Source organism: Scyliorhinus torazame, chromosome 18 (assembly GCF_047496885.1).
Source record: "Scyliorhinus torazame isolate Kashiwa2021f chromosome 18, sScyTor2.1, whole genome shotgun sequence".
Taxonomy (NCBI): Eukaryota; Metazoa; Chordata; class Chondrichthyes; order Carcharhiniformes; family Scyliorhinidae; genus Scyliorhinus; species Scyliorhinus torazame.
This window is the reverse complement of record NC_092724.1, coordinates 125,741,395-125,766,750: the sequence shown is the minus strand read 5'-3', so window position 1 is coordinate 125,766,750 and position 25,356 is coordinate 125,741,395. Positions and strand designations below refer to the sequence as shown.

The window sequence follows — 25,356 nt, the reverse complement described above, 5'->3', positions numbered from 1 at the left end:
AAAATCTCAGCAGGTCTGGTAGCACCTGTAGGGAGAGAAAAGAGCTAACGTTTCGAGTCCGATGACTCTTTGTCAAAGCTAACAGACAGAGAAAGTGGGAAATATTTATACTGTGGAGTGAGAATGAAAGATGAGTCATAGCCACAGAAACCCAGGGAAATTGGGTGCTAATGGCCACAGAGATCCCTCCGAGATAATCTAGTCCACTCCTCCACCATACCCAGTACCTCTCCCATCACCCATGGCACCTTCCCATGCAATCGCAGAAGGTGTAACACCTGCCCCTTTACCTCTTCCATGCTTAACATCCCAGGCCCAAAACACTCATTCCAGGTTAAGCAGCGTTTCACTTGCATCTCTTCCAATTTGGTCCACTGCATTCGCTGCTCCCAATGTGGTCTCCTCTGTATCGGAGAGACCAAACGCAGACTGGGTGATCGCTTTGCTGGGCATCTTTGGTCTGTGCGCTTTCAGGACCCTGACCTTCCTATTGCTTGCCATTTTAACAAAATACCCTGCTCTCATGCCCACATATCTGTTCTTGACCTGCTGCAATGTTCCAGTGAAGCTCAACGCAAACTGGAGGAACAACATCTCATCTTTCGGTTAGGCACGCCTTCCGGTCTCAACATCGAATTCAACAACTTCAGATGATCAGCTCTACCCCACCTCGACCCATTTGTTTTCATCCCATTTTTTTTTAACTGTCTTTTACCATTTCTTTCTTTCTTAATATATATATATAACCCCCCTCCCCAATCTTATACACCTTCCTTAACCTTTCTCCTTTTTGCTTCCCCTTCCCCTCCCCCCACATCTACAGTTCATCCTCTGATGTTAGTTTCGCTGTTGTTTGGCCTTTCACATCTTTTGTGCTCTTTTGTGTCATAAGAACTGGGGCTGGTTTAGCACAGAGCTAAATCGCTGGCTTTGAAAGCAGACCAAGGCAGGCCAGCAGCACGAGCCTCTCGTACGAGCCTCCCTGAACAGACGCCAGAATGTGGCGACTAGGGTCTTTTCACAGTAACTTCATTTGAAGCCTATTTGTGACAAAAAGCGATTTTCATTTCATTTCATTAGCAGTCCTTCCCCTTGGTTTCTGTGGCCATTAGCACCTGGGTTTCTGTGGTTATGACTCATCTTTCATTCTCACCCCACAGTATAAATATTTCCCACTTTCTCTGTCTGTTACCTGTGACAAAGAGTCATCGGACTCGAAACATTCGGGGGGGGCATTCTCCGACCCTCCAGTGGGTCGGAGAATGGCCGTTGGCCGCCGTGAATCCCGCCCCCGCCGGTTGCCGAAGTCTCCTGTACCGGAGATTGGGCGGGGGCGGGAATCGCGCCGCGCCGGTTGGCGGGACCCCCGCAGGATTCTCCGGCCCGGATGGGCCCAAGTCCCGCCAATAAATTGCCTGTCCCGCGGGCGTAAATTAAAGTAGCTATTTACCGGCGGGACAAGGCGGCGTGGGCGGGCTCCGGGGTCCTGGGGGGGGCGCGGGGCGATCTGACCCCGGGGGGTGCCCCCACGGTGGCCTGGCCTGCGATCGGGGCCCACCGATCCACGGGCGGGCCTGTGCCGTGGGGGCACTCTTTCCCTTCCGCCTCCGCCACGGCCTCCACCATGGCGGAGGCGGAAGAGACACTCCCCACTGCGCATGCGCGGGAAACTGTCAGCGGCCGCTGACACTCCCGCGCATGTGCCGCCCGGAGATGTCATTTCCGCGCCAGCTGGCGGGGCAACAAATGCCGTTTCCGCCAGCTGGCGGGGCGGAAATCCCTCCGGCGCCGGCCTAGCCACTCAATGTTGGGGCTCGGCCCCCAAAGATGCGGAGCATTTCGCACCTTTGGGGCGGCGCGATGCCCGTCTGATTGGCGCCGTTTTGGGCGCCAGTCGGCGGACATCGCGCCGTTTGGGGAGAATTTTGCCCTAGCTCTTTTCTCTCCCTACAGATGCTGCCAGGCCTGCTGAGATTTTCCAGCATTTTCTCTTTCTTTTCAGATTCCAGCATCCGCAGTAATTCGCTTTTACACAGGATAACAAAATATAGTTGTAGAACACCATGGACTGAATGTTCCTGGAAATCAGCAGAGGCTGATAGCGGGCGGGGAAAGTTGGCTTTGAAGCGATTGACGGCAACAGCGGATTTCTCTGGCTTAGAATTCCACACTTCGCAAAAAAAAAACAGCAAGTGGCGGGATCCATGATGTATCGCTGACGGGACGGTGTCTGACGGTGGGGTGTCTGACGGTGTCTGACGCCCCGCCAGTAGCTAAGTCCCTCGAGAATTGGGACATCATTTTTAAAAGCTGCCTCAGTGCAAAAGGGTTCACCCTGGAAACCATACCCCCTCCTGCAAGCCCTGACATGCTGCCTGACACTGCTACCTGGTGATGCCCAGGCAATGCCCCTGGCACTATCTCTGGCACTGCCCCTGGCACTGCCCATGCACAACCCCTCAGCACTGCCTGAGCTCTGCTCGCCAGGTGCACGCCTTAAGAGATCAGTGGGATTTTGCGCCGTTCTTCCCTCACGCCAAAGTGGATGGTTTTTCTGATAAAGGGGCATGGATGATTCAGGCAGAGAGGCCCGATAATGATATCCTGATTAATTCAAATGTGCCCGTCACTGATGGAGAGAGTGGACAATCGCGTCACGCGTTCACGTCGATGTGAATCCCGATTTGGCTGTTCTCACGAGATGTCCCGCTCCCGTCGCCGAACACACCCGACACGACCGCGAGTGGAAAATCCCGGCTTAGACCTCATCCACCATATGGCAAACGAGAACATTGACTGGAAATAATTTAAAGTGAAATTGTAAACACATTTATTTATAAGCCAGTTGTTTTTCACAAACATATTTATAAAATTAAGCTGCATACAAGCTCATTCTACCCTGTGTTCATCAATGTTGTCGAATTTGCACCACTGTGACCCACTTTGCTTAACTACTTGTTTTTGCTAATTACTCATTCACACTGAAAATACTTGGGTAAATGATCTATCCATAATTATGAATTGAAAACAATTTGAAGTCAAGGGGAATAGAAATATGCAAGTTAATGAATGCGTGAGTTGGAGGAATTAAATGTGTGTGATGTCAACTGAGATGACATTGCCAGCTGACCTGTGTGCAGTAAAATAATTTTACTATTAGCACAAAGGAGTTGGGAATAATTATAAGTGTAAAGCGTTTTGAAGTAAACCACTGATCATGCTGATTGTGTCTGAAGGAATAAAGTGAATCCTCTTTGTGATGATAATGACTATGATTAATTTCACTTTACATTATCTGAGGTTAATGTCATCTGTTTGCAAGGCTCAGTGGATGACCTGTCTCTTTTGCACTGTGGGAATGTTTTGATCCAATCATCGAACCAATGGCAATGTTATTAGATATTACGGTGAGTAGCCTTGTGTTTCTCACATCCTGAGTCCTGGTGTAGTAGGAGAGGATAGCGGGCTACACAACAGTTTTTATTAGTGTGGTGTAAAAACTATAAAAGTTAATGACTGTTTAGGTGCGTTAACAATAATGTGCTCATTAAACAGTCTGGGCAATCTTCTACACACACTTGCTTAATTCACAGATTCCCTGTGCCGTTGCTTGCATTGAATCGGAGGGCAAGCTATTTTTTAATAACGGAACAAATACACCATGCAATAAATAATGGATTGTAGTATAGTTGACCACTGTACATAAAGTTTACAAATGCCCAATTGAGACATGGAGCCTACTTGTTGTGAGTTCCGATAACTGTCAGCGCACTTCTTTTATGATTTCTCACTTGCTTTTTCCATTCAGTGAAGTTCTGAACCATGAACATACATTAATAAAAATTACCTTAAAAGATTGCTGAAAAAAGAGACGTGCTAACTAAACTTTTCGATTTGCACTCATCAGGTTATCTCGCAAGCAATGACCAAACCCGAATGGGGGGGGGGGGGGGTACAATATATTGTCTGAAAAGAGAGTGCTGATTGGTTGGCAAGTGAACTCTGATTGGTGGGGTTGTTGTCATGGAGAATGCAGTCCGGAGCAGTTAATTGCCCAGCATTTTCAAATCCAAATAGGGCAAGTTGAATCTGATTGATCAAGGCATTGTCCTGGGTAATGAACCAGGGGATGGCTGCCTGCTCAGCTTTTGTGCAAATTGTGCACATGCTGTTTTTATCTGCAAAGTACAGGGCCCAGTGTGTGAACATATGTGGCTTCTAGCTCGCGTACATTATTTGACCTTAAAATCGTTCTCCTTTTTTTCAATGCTCTAATTCCTCTTCTGTCCATATCAACAACCATTGACCAGAGACTGAACTGGACTAGCCACATAAATACTGTGACTACAAGAACAGATACGGCTAGGAAATCCTGCAGCGAGTAACTCACCTCCCGACTCCCCAGAGCTTGTCCAGCACCTACAAGGCGCAAGTCTGGAATATTCTCTGCTTACCTGGATGAGTGCAGCTCCCACAGCACAAGAAACTTGACATCATCCAGGACAAAGTAGCCCATTTTATTGGCACCCCATCCACAAATATTCACTCCCTCCAGCACAATTGCACGGTGGCAGTCGTGTGTACCATCTACAAAATGCACTGCAGGAACTCACCAAGACTCCTTAAACAGCACTTCCAAACCCATGACCGCTACCATCTAGAAAGACAAGGGCGGTAGACACATGGAACACCACCTCCTGGACATTCGCTCCAAGCCACTCCCTATCCTGACGTGTTAACATATCACCAATTCTTTCCATGTAGCTGGGTGAGAATCCTGGAATTCCCTCTCTAATAGCACTGTGGGCATACCTACACCACATGGATTGCAATGGTTCAAGAAGGCAGCTCACTGCCATCTTCTCAAGGGCAATTAGAGATGGGCTATGAATGCTGGTCGAGGCCGAGGATGCCCACGTTTCGGAATGAATTAAAAATATCTTTGATCTTTATCTTAATGTTTTCTTTCTCTCCCTATAGCTGTCAGATACTCTTTATTTTGTGATGACCATCACTCTTTCTGTAATTTTCACCTTCCCGCTCTCTGTCTTCCCTCTCTTTGGTGCATTCCCAAGGTCTTTTGTGGCTCTCTGACCTGTCACTTTATTGACATACTTAGTATCTAAATTTCATCTTATTTAAGATACATAGCAGGCAGGGAGGTAAGGGAGGATTGGAGATGGAGGCAGGGAAGCCGATTGGAGAGATGGTAAACGGCTGAGAGAGAAAATTGCAGTGATGGTGAGGTGACGAGGGACAGAGTGGGATGGCGGCTGTGGCTGATGTATGTTGAAAGTTAGAGAGCGTGGTTGTGCAAATATAAGGAGGAGGTGGAGGGTAGATCCTGGGAGTAATTACGTTGATGGTTGAGGGGAATGCTGGCGTAACACAGAGGATACATGAGGCTGAAATGTGGCACTCATAGAGTATTATGGGTGACAGGAGTTGGGTGTGATAGCATAGGGAAGTACTAAAGATTAGAGTACTGGGGCGGGGGCACACTGAGGAATATTGTGCAAGTAGCACTAAGGGAGAGACGTGTGTAGAAGTGTGTTCAGAGCTGGAATGAGTCCAAGACACACAGACGGGCCCTGAGTGTAGAACTAGCAGTTGCCAGAAAAATTCAAAATGTAAGATTTTAATAAATGCTAAATTTTAACCAGACTTGGGAAACAGGTGGCTGTTACTTTTATTAGTATATTAACTGTTAATTGTTAGGCTGACAACAAGATGTAGGATGCGATCTACCTGAATGAGAACAGGGTCCCCTAGCGAGCGTGTTTAGCCAGGTGTTTCCCGGTGCTCGGAGCACCGAGAGAAAACACTGCATTTTCAATATTCGGGTAGATACGGGGCCTCAGCAGGAAACACCCCAACAAGGCTGCACTTAGTCCCGTTTAGTCCACTGAGGAGCTCCGTTCGCCGGAACTCCTAAGCGCAGCAGCTCGGGAAGCCATTTAAAAATGGTGTTCCGATCTCTCCACCCCCTAACGCGAAACCATCCAAAACCCCAACTCACCTATAAGGGAGTCCTCGGGTCCCCCTTTAATTCCCCGCACAGGGTACCCCCAGGCCTGATCTGCAGCATGGGAAAATGCCAGCTTGACACCTTGGCAATGCCAGTCTAGCACCCTGGCAGTGCCCCTGTCAGCTGTCAGTGACACCTGGGCACCTTGGGAGTGCCAGGCTGGCATCCAGGAAGCACTGCCAGGGTGCTATGCTGGAAGTGTCAAGGTGCCCAGGTGGAAGCAGCAGTGCCAAGGTGCCACCCTATCCCGAGAGCCTCTGATCCCCTGTAGACATCCACAAGTGCTATTCCGTCTGGTCCCCATTTGTGGAGACCAGTACTGAATGGCGCTCGCCCGAGATCTCCAAGGCCAGGCGTTTAGATTCCATTGCCTTGAGTAGATCATAGGAGTGCATATTAGAGTGAGACTAGCTGTCACACTCTAATTTACAGATTTGCCAAAAGTGATCTGCCCACAATGGGAGGGATTCACATCGCGACGTCTCGTGAGATCGTGTTAGATCTTGCAAGGCATGGCAAGCCGTGTAGATCCCGGAAGAGAATTCTCCCAGCATCTACCGGCCACAATGCACCAGGCTGTACTGCCTTTTGGGCATAACGCGACCGGTAGCTTGCACCCATAGATGCCATAGTTGCTAGAAAAAGAAAAGCTTATGATAGCAAGTGAGAAAAAAAGAGATAAAATGAGATGTCAGTGAGAGGGGAAAGATTCAAAAGCTGACACTAATAGCAATCCAGTTGAGGGATTAAATTCAAATGAATTTCCAAAATTGGATAGTCCACATTCATAACATTAATCCTCATTTCATGCATGACCCTGTTCTGCACTGCAATGGGCCAATTTGCCACTTTTTTCATATAATATAATCATTTGTCTATTTTAATTCTTAGAAAGCTTATGGAATAGCATATTAATTTCAGGGTCAAATTTACACTTTGGTTGGATTTTGGCTATCAAGGTGGGCAGATCAAGTCAGGAAAGTTCCGAACCCACTGTACCTACCTTGGCAAAAAGTGCCCCAAAATATGGGGTTCTGGCTCTGTGGGCTGACGGGTGAATGGGCTGGGGGGCAGATTGTTTGGGGGGCAGATGCACAGTAGAGACGACAGCCAACCAGAAGGCCCAGCTTGGTTCTCTGGGCCTTCATTCCAGTTGTTTTAGAAGTTGTTAGGCCCTCTAGGCCTGACCCCTCACACCCACTGCAACTCACACCCATCCACCATGGCACCTCATAACCTCCAATCCAACTCAATTCTGACTCATGCCTCCCACCTACCTCCCATAGGCCCTCATACCTTCCATGTCACCTCCACAGCCATTCATCCAACATCCCCCATGGGCAGACCTCAGGAGTCATGGGGAGTTGAAAAAAATAAACCTAGCAATCTAATACAGCACTCACTCCTCCCATTAATAAAAGCCATTCAAAGCTTTTAAATCTTCTCAACTAGTTATCTCATAAAGACAAACAAACTTCTAAAAGACCCCACATCTAATCCTTTAATGGCATCTTCAAGCTGTCAATCAAACTCTGAACTCACAAGTTCCTCCTCAGATTATTACAGCTTTTGGAAGGAGGACATGTCAGGAAATCTCAGAGATGCCGTAATCGTGGCCATATTCGGAAAGGTCACAAGTCCAACTGCAGTAACTGGAGAGACATTTTCTAGCTGTTGGCCAACACGAAGGTCATCACAAGTGTCTTCCTTAATCGCCTTCACTCTGCGGCCGAAGAGCTTTTCCCAGAGTCCCAATGTGGATTCCGCCCACAAATGGGTACAACAAACTTAATTTTCACCCGATGGCAAATCTAAGAGAAGTGAAGGGAACAGCACCAACTCTTGTACGCGGGCCTTCTTTGACCTCACAAAGGTCTTTGACGCTGTCAACGGTGAGAGGCTATGGAGCATCCTCTTCTGTTTCAGCTTCCCCCAAAGATCTGTCACCATCCTTCTTCTCCTGCTCCATGATGACATGCAAGCCATGTTCTTGATCAACGGATCACCACAGACCTAATTCACATTCGGACTGGGATCAAGCAAGGCTGTGACATCACACCAATGCTTTCCTCGATCTTCCTTACTGCACTGCTCCATCTCACCCTCAGCAAGTTTCCCGCTGGAGTACAGTTAAACTGCAGAACAAATGGGAATCTGTTTAAACTCCACAGTCTGCAGGCCAGATCCTAGGTCATTCCATCCTCTGTTATTGAACTACAGTATGCAGATGATTCTTGCATCTGCGCACAATCTGAGGCGGAGCTCCAAGCCATCCTCAACACATTCACTGAAGCGTACAAGAGCATGGACCTTGCGCTAAACATCTGTAAGACAAAGGTCCTCCACCAACCTGCCTCCTGGTCACATATCATTGCTGCTCAGTTATTAAAATCCACGACGAGGCCTTGGATAATATGGATCACTTTCCATACCTACTGCCAACATCGACGGACATCAACGACAAGATTCAACCTGTGCCCGCGCAACCTTCGGCCCTCTGAGGAAGAAAGTGTATCAAGACCAGGACCTTAGACCCGGCACCAACCGCATGGTCTACAGAGCAGTAGTGACACCTGCCCTCCTATATGGCTCAGAGAGACTATGTACATCAGGCACCTTAAAACTCTGGAGAAATACCATCAATACTGGTGTTGCAAGCTCCTGCAAATCCTTTGGCAGGATCAGCACACCAACGTCACTGCTCTTGTTCAGACTGAAATCCCCACCATCGAAACATTGACTACGCTCGATCAGCTCCACTGGGCAGGCTACATCATCCACATCCTGACAAGAGACCCTTGAAACAGGCTCTCTACTCGGAGCTTTGACAACGCAAGCGAGCGCCAGGCAGACAGAGGAAACACTTCAAGGACACTTTCAAAGCCTCCTTGAAAAAGTGCAACATGCCCACCGTCACATGGGAATCCCTGACCTAAGACCCCCCGAAGTGGAGGAAAAGCATCTGCGAAGGAGCTGAACACCAGAGTTTCATCACTGAGAGCAAGCTGAAGGAACGTCATGACAGTGAAACGAGCGCCTAGCAACCCGGGTACCCCACCCACCTACTCCTCCAACTACCATCTTCCCCAACCTACAACAGAAACTGTAGGACTCCTCAGTTACTCATTTTTAGTGTGGAACCGAGTCTTACTTGACACCAATGGATTGCCTAAGAACAACTATACACGTCATTGTATTCCTTGCCCTTTACATTGCCCAGTTTCTTCAGTTATGCCTGTTGTAAGGAAGATAATTCACATTCAATAAAAAGCTATTCAGCCCACTGAAGCCTGTGCCTTTCCCACCCTAGCTCTCCCAGTTCAACATTCTACTGCATTTTCAATATTCAAATAGATGTTCTCGCTTCTACTTGCTGGTAGGCTATTTGAAACATGTATAAACTGTTGCACCATCTTCCCAATATGGCTATAAATTTATCTTAAACCATTTTGAAACCATACCCTCCAATCCTGCTAATCAAACTTAATTTGAATGTTCCAGATTTACTTAATTTTATGCCAACGTAATATTTCATTTACCGCAAGACAAATTCCTCCTTGAACCTTTCTGCTGTTGTCGTTGATATTATCCATAATTTCCTTCGACCTCCGCTCTCACCATTTCTAACTTGCAGTCCCTGCTATTAACCTTTATTGTCTGTCCCTTGTGTTCTGTAATTCATTTATTCCAGTATGTGTTGGCAGAAGACTGTACAGATGCAAAGTGATTTTGTTAGCATCACAACTTTGATCGGGAGTAAATGACTGTCCCATCAAGCCTACCACAACCTCTTATGACATTAGATACCTTAACAAGTTTCATTACGAAATGTCATTTTGCGGCAAATATTTGGAGACTTCAGCTAGTACAATGGGATGTTGTAGATCCAATACATGATAAAAAATTGCAGTTAAAACCTGGCCCCCAACAACTTTACAAATTACTGTGAACATAGAACTATATTTGCTTCTATTTGGCACGTGAGGTTATTTTGTTTCCGACACATTGCGTTCAGATATTACATCATTTTTTGAACATTATTTCAACACAGTTGTTAAGGTTTGTCACAGAGCAAAGGTATCAGAGCAGCACAGTTGTAAAAGTATGTGTTATGAATCCTTTACAATACATATGCACTTGTGGTACATACATCATATCTGCTGTAAGGGTTGTAATTCAATGTTAGGGTTCTGCAGAATCTATAGGATCCCTAGAGTGCAGAAAGGGGCCTTTTAGCTCATTGAGTCTGCTACGACCCTCTGAAAGAGCACTCTACCTAGGCCCACTCCCCTGCCCTATCCCTGTAACCCCTTGCATTGATCATGGCCAATCAACCTAGCCTGAACATTTTTGGATTTGCTGTTTAAACTAATAAAATCTTCAGTTATATTTCATGAATTAGGTCAGCACCCAGATATCTTGATTGAATTACAACCGTGTAAATTCTTTTCTGCTAGCCATTATTTTATGTAATTTTATACTCCTGAGTAATTCTGGGCATTGATCTCGAGGTTCCCCTCATGTCCAGGGAATGACTGCCTCTCTGGATTTTCAACTTATATACCAAGACACTGAAACAAATTCTCATATCATAGGAGCAAACATATACAGAAATTTGAGTTTTATTTATTAAGAATAATTCATCAATGTTTTCTCTATGCACTTAGATGGCATCTTTACAAGGCCCTGACAATAACAGCGTATAAGCAAAATATAACTCAAAGTAAGTACAGAACTTACAAATAATAAATAGGAGCAAAATAGCCCAGACCATAGGCATGTACCCATTTTCTGAAATATCAAAATTAAGATCAAATGTGTTTTTTTCCTATCATGAGCGATCATCTCATAATTCTAAATATCTTTTCAAGTTTGGTCCAGGAGCAAGATAAAGGAAGGCAGAAGCTTCTAATGAAATTGGAAAAAGTCACTGTTCAATAATAAATTAAGTTATGTTTAGGACTCAACAACTGGCTAATAGGATATCATAAGTCTGTAAATGCTAATAACCAAGTATTGTTTACTAAGTACTATGCAACTGGAAATCCTAATTTAAACCAAATTCCAAAAGGCTGAGATTCTGACAATCAAAATTTAATTCAGTAAATTGGTAATCAACAGATCTTTTGTCTTAGTCTAGAATGCTCAATCCTTATAAAGATAAGCAATTCCAAAACAAACCCATGAATACTGTTGGAGATCAAACTGAAATGCATTTGATGCAGGACTATATATTTAATAATTTTGTATTGTGTCATACAACAGCAGACAATGATATAGTGAACCCTTGAATGAAGACTACTTGCTACAATATTACTCAACTTAAAACACATCAGAATCCATGCTGTCATTTGTTACAAATCAAATGAATTCTTTGACTTTTCATTCTGTGTTGACTGCACTATTAACCCAAGTCATGAATATTATAATTCTGATATTTCTCATTTCTGTATTTCTTTTTTTTTCACTTTTTCTTCTTTTAAAAGATAAATTTAGAGTACTCAATTATTTTTCGTTCCAATTAAGGGGTAATTTAACGTGGCCAATCGACCTACCCTGCACATCTTTGGGTTGTGGGGGTGAGACCCACGCATACACGGGGAGAATGTGCAAACTCCACACGGACAGTGACCCAGGGCCAGGATCGAAGCCGGGTCCTCAGCGCAGTGAGGCAGTGCTAACCACTGCGCCGTCATGCCGTCCATCTCTGTATTTCTGCCATGTTAAAAATAACCCGAACTAAACATGTTAAATTAAAACCCAGTTGTTGAAACAGATGCATACTTAGAAAATGGGTATCAAACTCAATCAATCTATGAAAACAGAACAATAGTTATAATCCGTAAGCCGTACCTTATTTTTCTCTCTTCAAAGACAGCTTTTTGCCATGCATCACTTTGATATGCATTCAATTTCTGCTGCAACACAAAAGAATAGAATATGAATTTAACTAAAACCTACCCCAGTTCAGACTGGGATTCAAAGACAGATTGCTAAGTTTAACAAAAGCAAGTTACTAACAAAATCTAAAATAAAACTAGGTCAGGTCACATCTGTGGAGAGAAAAACAATTAACATTTCAGGTCAATGACCTTTCATCAGAACTGGATGATACTAGAGGTAGGCAGCCTTTAAGCAAGTCAGGAGGAAGCCAGGGTAGGAACCGTTGATGCTTTAATACCTATTGAAGTGGAAGTCTTATGATGTATTGTGTGGTTTCCCTGCCTCTAAGCCAGAAGCTCCAGGCTTGAGTCCCACCTCAGGACTTGATAGCCAAGGAAGGTGTGTTCATATTGTGGCCAACAGGTTGAGTATCAACCTGCAAAATGACTTCCAACACGCCAATGGTCAGAGTGGGAGAGACACCAGCCATACTGAGCGTGGAGTGTCACCTCTGGCGACAGGCTGGTGACCTGTTTCAGGTAAAAACTCGCCATGGGCAGTAATAGGGCAGCACGGTAGCACAGTGGTTAGCACTGTTGCTTCACAGCTCCAGGGACTTAGGTTTGATTCCCGGCTTGGGTCACTGTCTGTGTGGAGTCTGCACGTTCTCCCCATGTCTGCGTGGGTTTCCTCCGGGTGCTCCGGTTTCCTCCCACAAGTCCTGAAAGATGTGCTGTTAGGTGAATTGGACATTCTGAATTCTCCCTCTTTGTACTTGAACAGGCGCCAGAATGTGTCAACTCGGGGCTTTTCACAGTAACTTCATTGCAGTGTTAATGTAAGCATACTTGTGACAATGAGGATTGTTATTATGATTATGGAAACAAATGAAAGTCTGCCTTGTGCACCACTCGATGCAGGAAGAGACAAAAATATACCTATTGAAAATTATCTATATCAGTAAAATATTGCACAATACACATAACAAACAGATCAAATTTGTTGCATAAAGACGTGTATCTTGTGCGATAAAAATAAATGAGGATTAATTTACCAACATTGTTCAATTGGTTTCCCATCATATATCCACACTAATATTAATTGTACAATAATACAGTTTCTTGGAAAGAGGTGGCACCACAGATGGAATCATAACAAGGATCATCACATTGGATGGTTCACCATGAAAAACCAATGTACCAATGTACAACTGAAAGAAGACACTTAAAATTATGGGCTGAATTCTCCAGTTCTGGGGTTATGTCCCTACACCGGTGTGGGAACAGTGGCGCTTTATGCTAGAACAAATGGCATAAAACGGCCACCGATTCCCCGTTTTGCTGGGGGCTAGCATGCCGGCAGCATAGAGCACCCGGCTCTAGCTGCTGATAAGGCCCAGAGGATTTTCTGGTCCATGGCCGTGCATGTGCACGACGACGGCCTGCAGCGGCTGCGCCGTGCGACATGGCGAAGGCTGCTCGCGGAACCGGTCTGTAAAATAGTGCCCTCCCTTTGGCCGCCTCGTGTGCCCCTCACCAACCCCTACAGTGCCCTCAGCCCCTAATAAAGTCCCCCCTGCCTGCAGATCGGTCCTTCCCAGAGTGTAGCGGTGCTGGACTGAGTCCGCAGCTGCCACACCGAGTTCTCGACGGATGAGATCACACATGACCGACGCTGTCGGAACCCGGCGGTCGGGGGCGAAGCATCGGCAATGTCCTGAGGCCGTCAATACGTCGTGCGACGTACTCTCAGAGTATGTCACTTTGGTGGGTGGAGCATCGCGAAAGTGGCGCCGCCTCCTATTTGGTCGGGAACTGCAATTCTCCGGCCGATCGCCGAACGCGATTTTGACTTCGGTGACCGGAGAATCCAGCCCTATAAGTGGGCAGGATACCTCTTTCGAAAAGATACATGCTTTAAAAATTCAGATGACAGGATTAACATGATTCCCATGCAAAACTCAACATTTTGGAATTATTTTGTTTAGGTATTATCATTGGAAATATCTGCAGTAAATAAAATCCTACAATTGTGACATATGTAATAAAATATCAATGAATGGTGAGCAAACTACATATTTCCATTTATATTAAAAGGCCAAACTACAGATAATTTTATTGGACTGAATTTAAGCATATCGCATGGGATTCCAGCGACCCTGGAATCGGAAAACGCAATCCGACGGTGAATCGCGTGTCAGCCGAAAATCGAGGCCAGCACCGGCCCCCCAATGGAATGCAATGCCCCGGTGCCTCGACAGCGGTGTGAAAGCGTTCCACGCCATCATGCAAATTGTACTGTAAACACCATTGACATATCTTTGATGGGCCCGGCCCAGCAATTTTCAGCTCCCCTGCGATGCTCCGCCTCTGCCAGGAGAAAGTACCGATGGTACTTAAAATTTAAAATCGGGAAACAGGCGCCGTGACTGCTGAGGGAGAGAGTGGGGGTACAAAAGGTGTCCAACATCGCCATAGTGTGCTGACAGTTGTGCCGCTGGCCGGGGGGCTTCTACCAGGGCTGTGGGGAATAGTGGGGGGCAGCCAGGAGGTGGGCCATGGGGTCGGGGTGGATGGGCACGGACCACCATTGCCACATCCTACAAGGTAGCCATCCGGTTGCACATGCTGTTGACTGCTCGTGTGAACTTAGCGCCACGGGTCCTATGGATGCCTCCCCAGGCCACTCCCCAAGTTACCCTCTGGCCCCAGCCGACCCATCAACAGGATGGGGAGTGGAGTGTCTACATGCAGCTCCTGCTTGTCAGGCTTCCTAGTGCTGATCCCGACCCAAGTCGTACCACATGCCGCCATGCATTGGAATTGCACTTGTTCCACTTGGATGTCCTGAATTGCTCTGGGACCGGCGCCAGTATCGTGAACATAGAATACTCACAATTCAGTCACAATGTCAGCACTTAGACTCTGAAACGTAGAATCGACCCCATAATTTAAGAGTTAAAAAAGTAATTTACTCAAACCAAATTCAACAAATGTAAAATGTGGCTCTTTTGTTCAGATTCAAAGGGCCGAATGGCCTCCTTCTGCACTGTAAATTCAATGATAATCTATGATTAATCTAGGACAAAGGTTCGGCACAACATCGTGGGCCGAAGGGCCTGTTCTGTGCTGTATTTTCTATGTTCTATGTTCTATGTTCTATTACTTCAAAATATAACACCTCTGAAAATACAACTAATAATCCGCTGGAACCCACAGATACAGGAAAGGATACAACTTCCTGTGTGAAATATTTATGGCTTAGCTAAATTACAACACGCTTTTATCTTTTATGCTGTGTTTTATTTCAAGAGAAAGTTACTAAAATAATGTATATTATACTTTATGCATTAGGAATTCATGATTTATTCTTGTTTATCCTGAGGGAAAACTTCACATTATTGTTTTAATAAGCAATTATACCTAGAAATGGATTGTGGAATATCAAGTAGCCTAATTTAATCAGTTGGGAAAATAAATTAAGAAACAAATGTCCTTCACAAATAGTTGCAAATAATTATTTTATCATCGCAACAGCCTAAAATGCATTTGTCACCTCAGAAATTATAACTTTTGTTGAGTGACGATATTTTGTCAAAATCGTCTCTCCTTAATTACTACTTCACTAGCAACGCACAGGCAAAAAGCTTGACTTATTTGTGCGATGCACTTCTCATTCTGTATTGTATTTCACACAATGGCATGAAACTCAAATTCCTTCTACACACTGTTAACACGCAGATCGCAAAAAAAAAAAATTGAAGAGTCTTCACATGCTCGTGAGTGGCCAGGGATTGAATAAACTGCTGAACTCTTTTTTAAAAAAATAATTTTTATTAAAGGTTTTCATAAAATATCAATAACAAAATGAGAAAGATAAAAGAACCCAACAGGGTTAAGTACAAAACACAATCTAAAAAAGCAACCCCCCAAACCCCCGAGCTGCTGCTGCCATTGACCAATGTCTATCGTTCTGCCAGAAAGTCTCAGAACGGTTGCCAGCGCCTAAAGAACCCTTGTACCGACCCTCTCAAGGCGAATTTCACCCTCTCCAATTTATTGAACCCTGCCATATCGCTGATCCAGGATTCCACGCTTGGGGGCCTCGTATCTTTCCACTGAAGGAGAATCCTTCGCCGGGCTACCAGGGACGCAAAGGCCAGAATTCCGGCCTCTTTCGCCTCCTGCACTCCCGGCTCCTCTGCCACCCCAAATATTGCGAGCCCCCAGCCCGGTTTGACCCTGGATCCTACCACCCTTGACACCGTCCTCGCTACGCCCTTCCAAAATTCTTCCAGCGCCGGGCATGCCCAGAACATATGGGTGTGATTTGCTGGGCTCCCTGAGCACCTAACACACCTGTCCTCACCCCCAAAGAATCTGCTCATCCTTGTCCCGGTCATGTGTGCCCTGTGCAGCACCTTAAACTGTATGAGGCTGAGCCTCGTGCATGAAGAGGAAGAGTTCACCCTCCCTAGGGCATCTGCCCATGTCCCCTCTTCGATCTCCTCTCCCAACTCCTCCTCCCACTTACCTTTCAACTCCACCACCGAGGCCTCCTCCTCCTCCTGCATCACCTGGTAAGTTTCCGAGATCTTCCCCACTCCCACCCCCCCCCCCCCCCCCCCCGAGAGCACCCTGTCCTGTACTGTGTGTGGCAGTAGCCGTGGGAATTCCACCACCTGCCGTCTGGCAAACGCCCTTACCTGTAAGTACCTGAAGGTGTTCCCCGGGGGGAGCCCGTACTTCTCCTCCAGCTCACCCAAGCTCGCGAACTTCCCGTCCACAAACAGGTCCCCCAACTTTCGTATGCCTGCCCTGTGCCACCCCGAAAACCCTCCACCTGTTCTTCCTGGGGCGAACCGGTGGTTCCCCCGTAATGGGGTCCACGCCGAGGCCCTAACTTCCCCCCTATGCCGCCCCCACTGCCCCCAAATTTTGAGGGCTGCCACCACCACCGGGCTCGTGGTATACCTCCTTGGAGGGAGCGGCAGCGGCGCCGTTGCCAGCGCCCCCAGACTCGTACCCACACAGGACGCCGTCTCCAGCCTCTTCCATGCAGCCCCCTCCCCCCATCACCCACTTGCGCACCATTGTCGCATTGGCGGCCCAGTAGTACCCACAGAGGTTGGGCAGCACCAGCCCCCCCCTATCTCTACTCCGCTCCAGGAACCCACCTGACATACTCCTCCCCAAACCCAAACCTCTTCAGCACCTCCCACAGGTACCCCCACTATACCCTATCGAAGGCTTTCTCAGCGTCCATCGCCACCACTATCTCCGCCTCCCCCTCCCTCGCCGGCATCATGATAACATTCAAAAGCCTCCGCACATTCGCGTTCAACTGTCTCCCCTTCACAAATCCCGTCTGGGCTTCATGGATGATCTGCGGCACACAATCCTCAATCCTCGTGGCTAAGACCTTCGCCAGCACCTTGGCATCTACATTTAGCAAGGAAATCGGTCTGTAAGACCCACATTGCAGGGGATCCTTGTCCCACTTCAGGATCAAGGAGATCAGTGCCCGGGACATCGTCGGGGGTAAAGCCCCCCCCCTCCCTTGCCTCATTGAAGGTCCTAACAGCGGGCCCAACAGGTCCATATATTTTTTATAGAACTCGACCGGGAAACCGTCCGGCCCCGGTGCCTTCCCCGCCTGCATGCTTCCTATCCCTTTGATAAGCTCCTCCAGCCCAATCGGGGCCCCCAGTCCCGCCACCAGTCCCTCTTCCACCTTTGGAAACCTCAATTGGTCCAGGAAACGGCCCAACCCTCCCTACCCCCGTGGGGGCTCGGATCGGTACAATTCCTCGGAGAAGTCCCTGAAGACCCCATTGATGCCAACCCCACTCTGCACCACGCTCTCTCCCCTGTCCTTAACTCCCCCGATCTCCCTAGCTGCGTCCCGCTTCCGAAGCTGATGCGCCAGCATCCGGCTTGCCTTTTCCCCTGGGCCTTCCTCCACTGCACCTCCGCCTTCCTGGTGGTCACCAGGTCGAATTCGGCATACCTCCTGTCTACCCTCACCATCTACCCCACCAGCCTCTCCCTCTCCCCCCGCTCCCTCCGCTCCTTGTGGGCCCTGATGGAGATCAGCTCTCCCCTCACCACCGCCTTCAGTGCCTCCCATACCATCCCCACTCGGACCTCCCCGTTATCGTTGGTCTCCAAGTACCTCTCTATACTTCCTCGGACCCGCTCGCTCACCTCCTCGTCCGCCAACAGCCCCACCTCCAAGCGCCACAGCGGGCGCTGGTCCCTCTCCTCCCCCATCTCCAAGTCCACCCAATGCGGGGCGTGGTCCGAAATGGCTATTGCCGAATACTCGGTATCCTCTACTCTTGCTATCAGCGCCCTACTCAAAATGAAAAAGTCGATTCGAGAATAAGCCTTATGGACATGTGAGAAGAATGAAAATTCCCTAGCCCCCGGCCTTGCAAATCTCCAAGGGTCCACCCCTCCCATTTGGTCCATAAATCCCCTCAACACTCTAGCCGCCGCCGGCTTCCTACCCGTCCTAGACCTGGAGCGATCCAGTGCAGGATCCAACACCGTGTTAAAGTCTCCCCCCATTATCAGGCCCCCCACTTCCAAGTCTGGGATCCGACCCAACATACGCCGCATAAAACCCGCATCGTCCCAGTTCGGAGCATACACATTGACCAGTACCACCCTCTCTCCCTGCAACTTACCACTTACCATTATGTACCTCCCGCCATTATCTGCCACAATGCTCGACGCCTCGAATAACATCTTCTTTCCCACCAAGATCGCCACCCCTCGATTTTTGGCATCTAGCCCCGAGTGAAACACCTGACTTACCCACCCTTTCCTCAGTCTTACCTGGTCTGCCACCTTCAGGTGTGTCTCCTGGAGCATAACCACATCCGTCTTGAGCCCCTTCAGGTGCGCGAACACGCGGGCCCGCTTAACCGGCCCATTCAGTCCCCTTAGATTCCAGGTTATCAGCCGGATCAGGGGACTACCCACAGTCGCGCCGGCTGCAACATGCCAAACTTCACCCCCTTCCTGTGCAGCACCGCCTTCGCTCGATTGTACCCGACCCTCCTCTTCGCCACCTCCGCACTCCAGTCCTGATATATCCGAACCTCCGCGTTCTCCCACCTGCTGCTCCTCTCCTTCTTGGCCCACCTAAGCACACACTCCCGCTTGACAAACCGATGGAACCGCACCCGCACCACCCGCGGAGGCTCGTTAGCCTTGTGCCTCCTCGCCAACACTCTATGGGCCCCTTCCAGCTCCAGGGGCCCCTGGAAGGACCCCGCTCCCATCAGCGAGTTTAACATGGTGACCACATAGGCCCCCACGTCCGGCCCCTCCAGTCCCTCCGGGAGGCCCAGAATCCGCAGATTCTTCCGCCTCGACCGATTCTCCATCTCCTCGAACCGCTCCTGCCATTTCTTGTGGAGCGCCTCGTGTGCCTCCATCTTTACCACCAGGACTAAGATCTCGTCCTCATTGTCAGAGATCTTTTGTTGAGCCTCTCGGATCGCCACCCCCTGGGCCGCCTGTGTCTCCAGAAGCTTATCAATGGAAGCCTTCATTGGCTCTAGCAGGTCCATTTTAATCTCTCTGAGGCAGCGCTGGATACCCTCCTGTTGCTCCTCCGTCCACTGCCTCCACGCTGCCTGGTCTTCGCCCGCCGCCATTTTGTCCTTCTTCCCTCCCTTCTTCTGGTCCACCACCACCTTTTTCGTCACCCCACTCCTAGTTAAAGCCATATATGACAGGGAGCTATTATTAACTCCTTCCCACACCGGGAAACGTCGAAAAAGTGCCCTTGGGGGCCCTGAAAAGAGTCCAAAAGTCAGTTTTTGTGGGAGCCGCCGAATGTGCGACTTAGCTCCGCATAGCCGCAACCGGAAGTCTCGAGAGGGAATCCTTTTGGCAGTGTTCGCTTCACCAATCTGCCCCAAAATGTCTGTGGAAACTCCTGAAAAGGTCTAAGAGTCCGTTCCAGACGGGAGCTGCCGAATGCGCGACCTACTCCTCCATGGCCGCCACCGGAAGCCTCATCCCCGCTTCTTCAGTGGCCTTGGTGAGATCTTTTCACAGTTGTTCCCTCTGCTGTTAGAATTCACTTTTGATAAAGGCCCTCAGATCAGTTTACAGCTTTAAGCTTGCCCTTCCCCCGCCTGCATGCTGGAAGAGGCCCTGTTTATCCTGTTGCAGCCAAATCTTTTACTGTTTCTGCCGGGTCTGGTAGCCAAAAGACATAACATTCCTGGGGGACACTGTCAGGGGAATGTTGCAGTCTTCTTGCCACACCGGGAAATGTCAAACAAATGCCGTGGGGGCCCTGTAAAAGAGCCCAAAAGTCCGTTCCAAGCGGGAGCTACCGAATATGCGACCTAGCTCTGCATAGCCGCACCCGGAAGTCCGAAACTGCTGAACTCTTGCACAACCCCTTCATTTAAAAAAAATAATTTCTGATTAAGTGTTGTAATTCCTTCTGAGGAGAAATTAGCTTTCAAACTTTTGGAGTGGCAAAGGGAAATATATTTTTGCCAATATTGTGCTAAGCTCTGTTGATACAAACTAAAAATACTCATGAAATATACTTTTTTAAAATATAAATTTAGTGTACCCAATTCATTTTTTTCCAATTAAGGGACAATTTAGCATGGCCAATCCACCGACCTTGCACATCTTTGGGTTGTGGGGGCAAAACCTACGCAAACACGAGGAGAATGAGCAAACTCCACACGGACAATGACCCAGAGCTGGGATCGAACCTGAGACCTCGGCGCCGTGAGGCAGCAATGCCAACCACTGTGCCACCGTGCTGTCCTCATGAAATATACTTGTTCAAAACATTTATTATACATAATAGGAATTGGGATTGACTCTTGGAAGTACAGTAAAAATGATATATTTGATGGGCATTTGTGTTTTCTTGGATATATGTATGTAATAGTCTAAAAAGAAACTCCATAAGATGCACATTGATAAATAGGGAAACACATGATCGTGGAAGATGCCATTTTCATTGTAGCTGCAAGAGACAATCTCAATTTCTGTTATGTGATCTGCAATATCTATGGAGATGTTACTTAGCTGGGTCCTGTACTTTCTACTCCGGCAGGCCACCACAAGTAAGTACAGAAGGAAGATTCACACAATAGTTGAAAGCCTCAGGAAATATTTTGAACTGTTTTCCCTCCAACGCAATGTTTTTATGATGACAAACTGCTGCTCCAAATCAAAATGAATACGCTCATAATGTTTTACCGTGCACTCTGCAAAACAACAATAATTGAAGCAATCTGGGGAAGGTGCTTGGGAAGCAATTTAACATAATCTATGATGATTCAGTTTCTCAGCAGTTTAAATGGATTGGGGTTCTATAGAACAGTTGAACACTCGAGTATATTATACTGCTTTTCAAAGCAATATCCACCTTACATGCGTGAAATGAAAATGCACCTGTTGTTTGACCATATTTTACCTGCATGATACAGATTACCTCCAAAGTATCATCATGCAATTCCCAGATCCAAACATGGAGAGGAATATAATCTAATTTTGTGAAAAATAATATATCAAAGGAGTGTAAGGAGTGGAAACTTTTTTATCTTAATAGAATGCAATAAAACTGTAAAAACAAACTTGTTTCTCAAGCTGCTGACTTTGAGGCCCTGAACAATCTCTCCAGAAATGAGGGTTGACTTATACGCAGGGTGTAAAAGTGAACCACCAGCATGGGCGTGGGTGGCTGCCAGCCTCGTCATTCGCCTTGTGGGATCTGGTCAGTGCGCATAGACCTTAAACTCATGCACATCTTCACAACATAGCTCGTATCACGTGCTTGATCCCTTGCACCTGTTGTTTTAAGTAAAATATCCAGTTGTGGGGTAAAAAGTTGAGGCTGACTACCAATGGCAGAACGGTATGTTGCGGTTGATAAGGGGGCCGACTTATATGCTAAGTATATGAAAAACTTGAGATGCGTGGTTAAAAAAGGATGGTCTTGTACATCGGGTTGACTTATATGCCTTAATTTACAGAAACAGTTCTGTCAGAAATGAAGTTGTCACTTTAACTAGGTTGTCAGTTTCTTCAGATTAATACAATTATGCACATCATTCTGCACATTGTTTAAAGGACAACCACCACCGCACTTTGTTAATCTCACCTTTATTAATCTGACACTGTTGTCAGATTAATAATGGTGGGGTTAATAAAGTGTGACACCAGCAGTTGTCCATTAGCGCTTTCATGTCTCTCTGACTTAAGGTAGTGTATCTGTCATTTTTCTGTCCTTGTCTTGTCAACTTCTCACATAATCACCATGAAACAGAAGGTTTTTATATCTGTTCATGGGTGGTGTTGGGGGGAAACATTGTCATCTTTTGCTGTCTTCTGTTGGATATTAACACTTGCTGCTCTCAGCCAAAACAGCCATTTGTTAAACCACATGAGCTCGTGTGCCAAACACAAACAAATTAAATTGAACGTAAATATTGTCCTCTTTCATCCTTTGTTTCCCCATAAAAGATGGATGCCATTCTTTATAAATCACTTTCCATATCAGTTATTCTTATTAAACAAGTAACTATGACTGTGATATTCAGTGGACAAATATTAAAGTCCGCTTACGGATGCGCTGATAGCATGAGAAACACCCTGCTATTCAACGGCATTCTGCCTTTTTTTTGACCTTGGGGAGTTTCTCCCTGCCTAAGGCCACATTTTAGTTGATTTCCTGCTGAAACAGCTCCTCACAGATCGTGGCGTCAGCTTGAGCAGCAGCCCGATTCTTCCCCCAACCCGCTTTCTGCCCCCCCACGCTTTATTGACCCCTCTTAGCCCCCAAACTTGTCGAGGCTCCTGGGAAGTAAAGCCCCCCCACCCCCCTGGGCCAGAGGCATGACAGTGCCAACATGGCACCTGGGCATACTGCCATGCTGGCACTGCCACCCTGGCACCCTTGCAGTTGGGGGTCTCTAATGGCCTGTGTTGTCCCCTGAGGTGCCATCACGCCTGGTTCAACCAGTATGAACCGGTGCAAAACGTTGCCTTGGCCAGGTCTCGCAGGAGCGGCCGTTGATTCCTGGCTGCCGGGTGAAAGTTGTGGCTTTAATTTAAATGAGCCTAATGTTTTGTGTGTGCTCGGCGAGATCTAGATCGCGCAGAGTGGAGCGAGTCGAATAACTCGCCATCAGCCCGGCACAGAGCCTCATTTGGGCTACTCGCGCAATTCACCCGTTGCGCCTGGATTCACGCTGGGTGAAATGGTGTCACTGAATCGCGCCCTATATAAATGTGAAACATACACCCCCAATGGAAAGATATCAGTCATTGGAAGGGGTGTGATGCTTTTTCTCATGTTGTGACAAACAGTTAGTGTATGGTAATGTGATTCCTGTATTCTTGCCAAAATAGGGAGAATATAATGAACATAAGTATTGCTGAATAAAAGAGACATGTTGAAGCATTTTGTCTTGCACTTATCAGGACTTTTCACAAGAATAAGGGGAAAACAACAATTTATACAGTATGAGAAGAGAATGCTGATTGGTTGGTACTGATGGAGGCATTGCTGTGGAGAGTGCACCAGTTGTTGGTGGCTGACAGATAACTGCCAACCATGGTTTGAAAGTCAAACCAGGTAACCTGACCCTGATTGGTCAAGGCATTGCCTTGGGGAATGAATCAGGGAATGCTGTCATGTATTTTATTTAGCTGAAACAGGCACAATCGGTGTACATATTCTTTCTGTCTGCAAAGAATAGAATTTTAATATTGAGAAAGAAGCAGATGAATCACAGAGGGAAAGAGGGAGAATTACAATTGAATCAGAAAGAAAAATTAAGCGAAAGGAAGATTGGATTTTGCCGAATTACAGAAAGGTAAAACTCTGGAGGGCATTTGGCTCATCATGTCTGTGCTGGCTCTCTGAAGGAAACATTCACTTAGTGCATTGGTAGAAAGAAAGGGAGACAGATTTCTTTAACTTTTAAAATCTCCAACAACAATTTGTTCACAAGTAGCAGGAACGAGATTGAACCTTTTAAGCTGTTCCATTTCCGGACTGGAGAAACTGATTTGTATAAAATTAACAATTCTTTTTTTGTCCTTGTGCAATTAATTACCAAATTTAACATTTCTGCTCTGAGTTTAATGGGCAATATATGCAGATCGAGCACGTTTTTAAAAATAGCGGAAGGCTAAAGGCAATATGCAACTCAGTGCATCTCTTAGAGCATAATTTAACAGAAATGAAACAGAGTCCCGTATCTGGCACGTTTAGCCAGGTGTTTCCCTGCGCTGGCTGTGCTGAGAATGTCCCTGCTATTAAATGGGACTCTGCTTCATTTCTGGGTCTCAGCAAGGTGTGCCCCACCGAAGGCGCACTTAGTCCCATTTACTGCACTAACAAGCACCGCTTGCTAATGGATCCCACCCCCCCAATGCCCCACCTTACCAAAGAGGGGATCCTTGAGCCCCCCCGTGCCCCACTTCATAAGGCAGGGCACCCCCAGATTGATCCCTAGCATGGGCAAGATACCACCCGGGCACCTTGGCACTGCCAGTCTGGCACCCTGGCAGTGCCCCTGCCAGGTTGGCAGTGCCACAGTGCCCGGGTGGCACCAAGTGCCAGGGCACCATCTTCTCAGAGTCCAACCACCCAGCTGCCCCCAATCGCCTGGGAGAACCACCCCAAGTGCCAGTATGCCTGGTCCACCTTTGTAGAAACCAGTACTAACTGGCACTCACTCGGGGTCTCCAAGGAATGGGCGTTAGATCCCGCACCTTGGCTAACTCCGGAGCAAATATATTCAAGTGAGCCTGACTGACTAATAGGGGTTCAGGGGTTATGGTGAGAAGGCAGGAGAATGGGGATGAGAAACATATCAGCCATGATCGAATGGCGGAGCAGGCCCAAGGGTCTGAATGGTCTAATTCTATTCCTATGGCTTATGATCTTATTGAACACTTGAATATGCAAATCTGGATCCCGCCCATTGTGGGATTTAATGCTCTCATTGTCCCCCAAATCGGGTGCAATGAGACCGATAAATTATGGCCTTAATCTCCTGAATTTGTTGGCTGATTGAAAACATGCTGTTATTTTGTAACAAGATCCATTACAGTTAAATGACTGCTGCCTGCAACAAAATGCTAAATCTTGACATTGTATTTTGTGAACAAATTAATTTTATGAGTTGAATCCTCATATTTACATGCTGGCTGGGAGTCATACTTCATGTGGAAATACAATCCTATTTACAAATTTGGAAGGTATGATAGTTTTGTGAAATAGGTAACATCCTTAGAGTGTACATTTGGCATCTAATGATTCAAATATGGATGAAGTCACAACATTCTGCACTTTGCAATAAAACATTGATTTGGAATTTCTTCTTCCAGTGTTTGTTCAATCCATACATTATTTCATTGCACTTTCTTCAGCTCAATAAA

The 25,356-nt window shown here is 47.0% G+C and overlaps 1 protein-coding gene across 12 annotated transcripts in view; it reads right to left on the bottom strand.

The window, feature by feature from the left end:
- The window catches only part of tnrc6c1 (trinucleotide repeat containing adaptor 6C1), an 881,061-nt gene that overhangs the window by 481,058 nt on the left and 374,647 nt on the right, over positions 1 to 25,356 (bottom strand). For all 12 annotated transcript variants that reach the window (XM_072483296.1, XM_072483314.1, XM_072483305.1 and 9 more), the window contains one exon: positions 11,882 to 11,946. In XM_072483296.1, the coding sequence (XP_072339397.1) occupies positions 11,882 to 11,946 (65 nt within the window). The remainder of the gene's footprint in view (positions 1 to 11,881; positions 11,947 to 25,356) is intronic.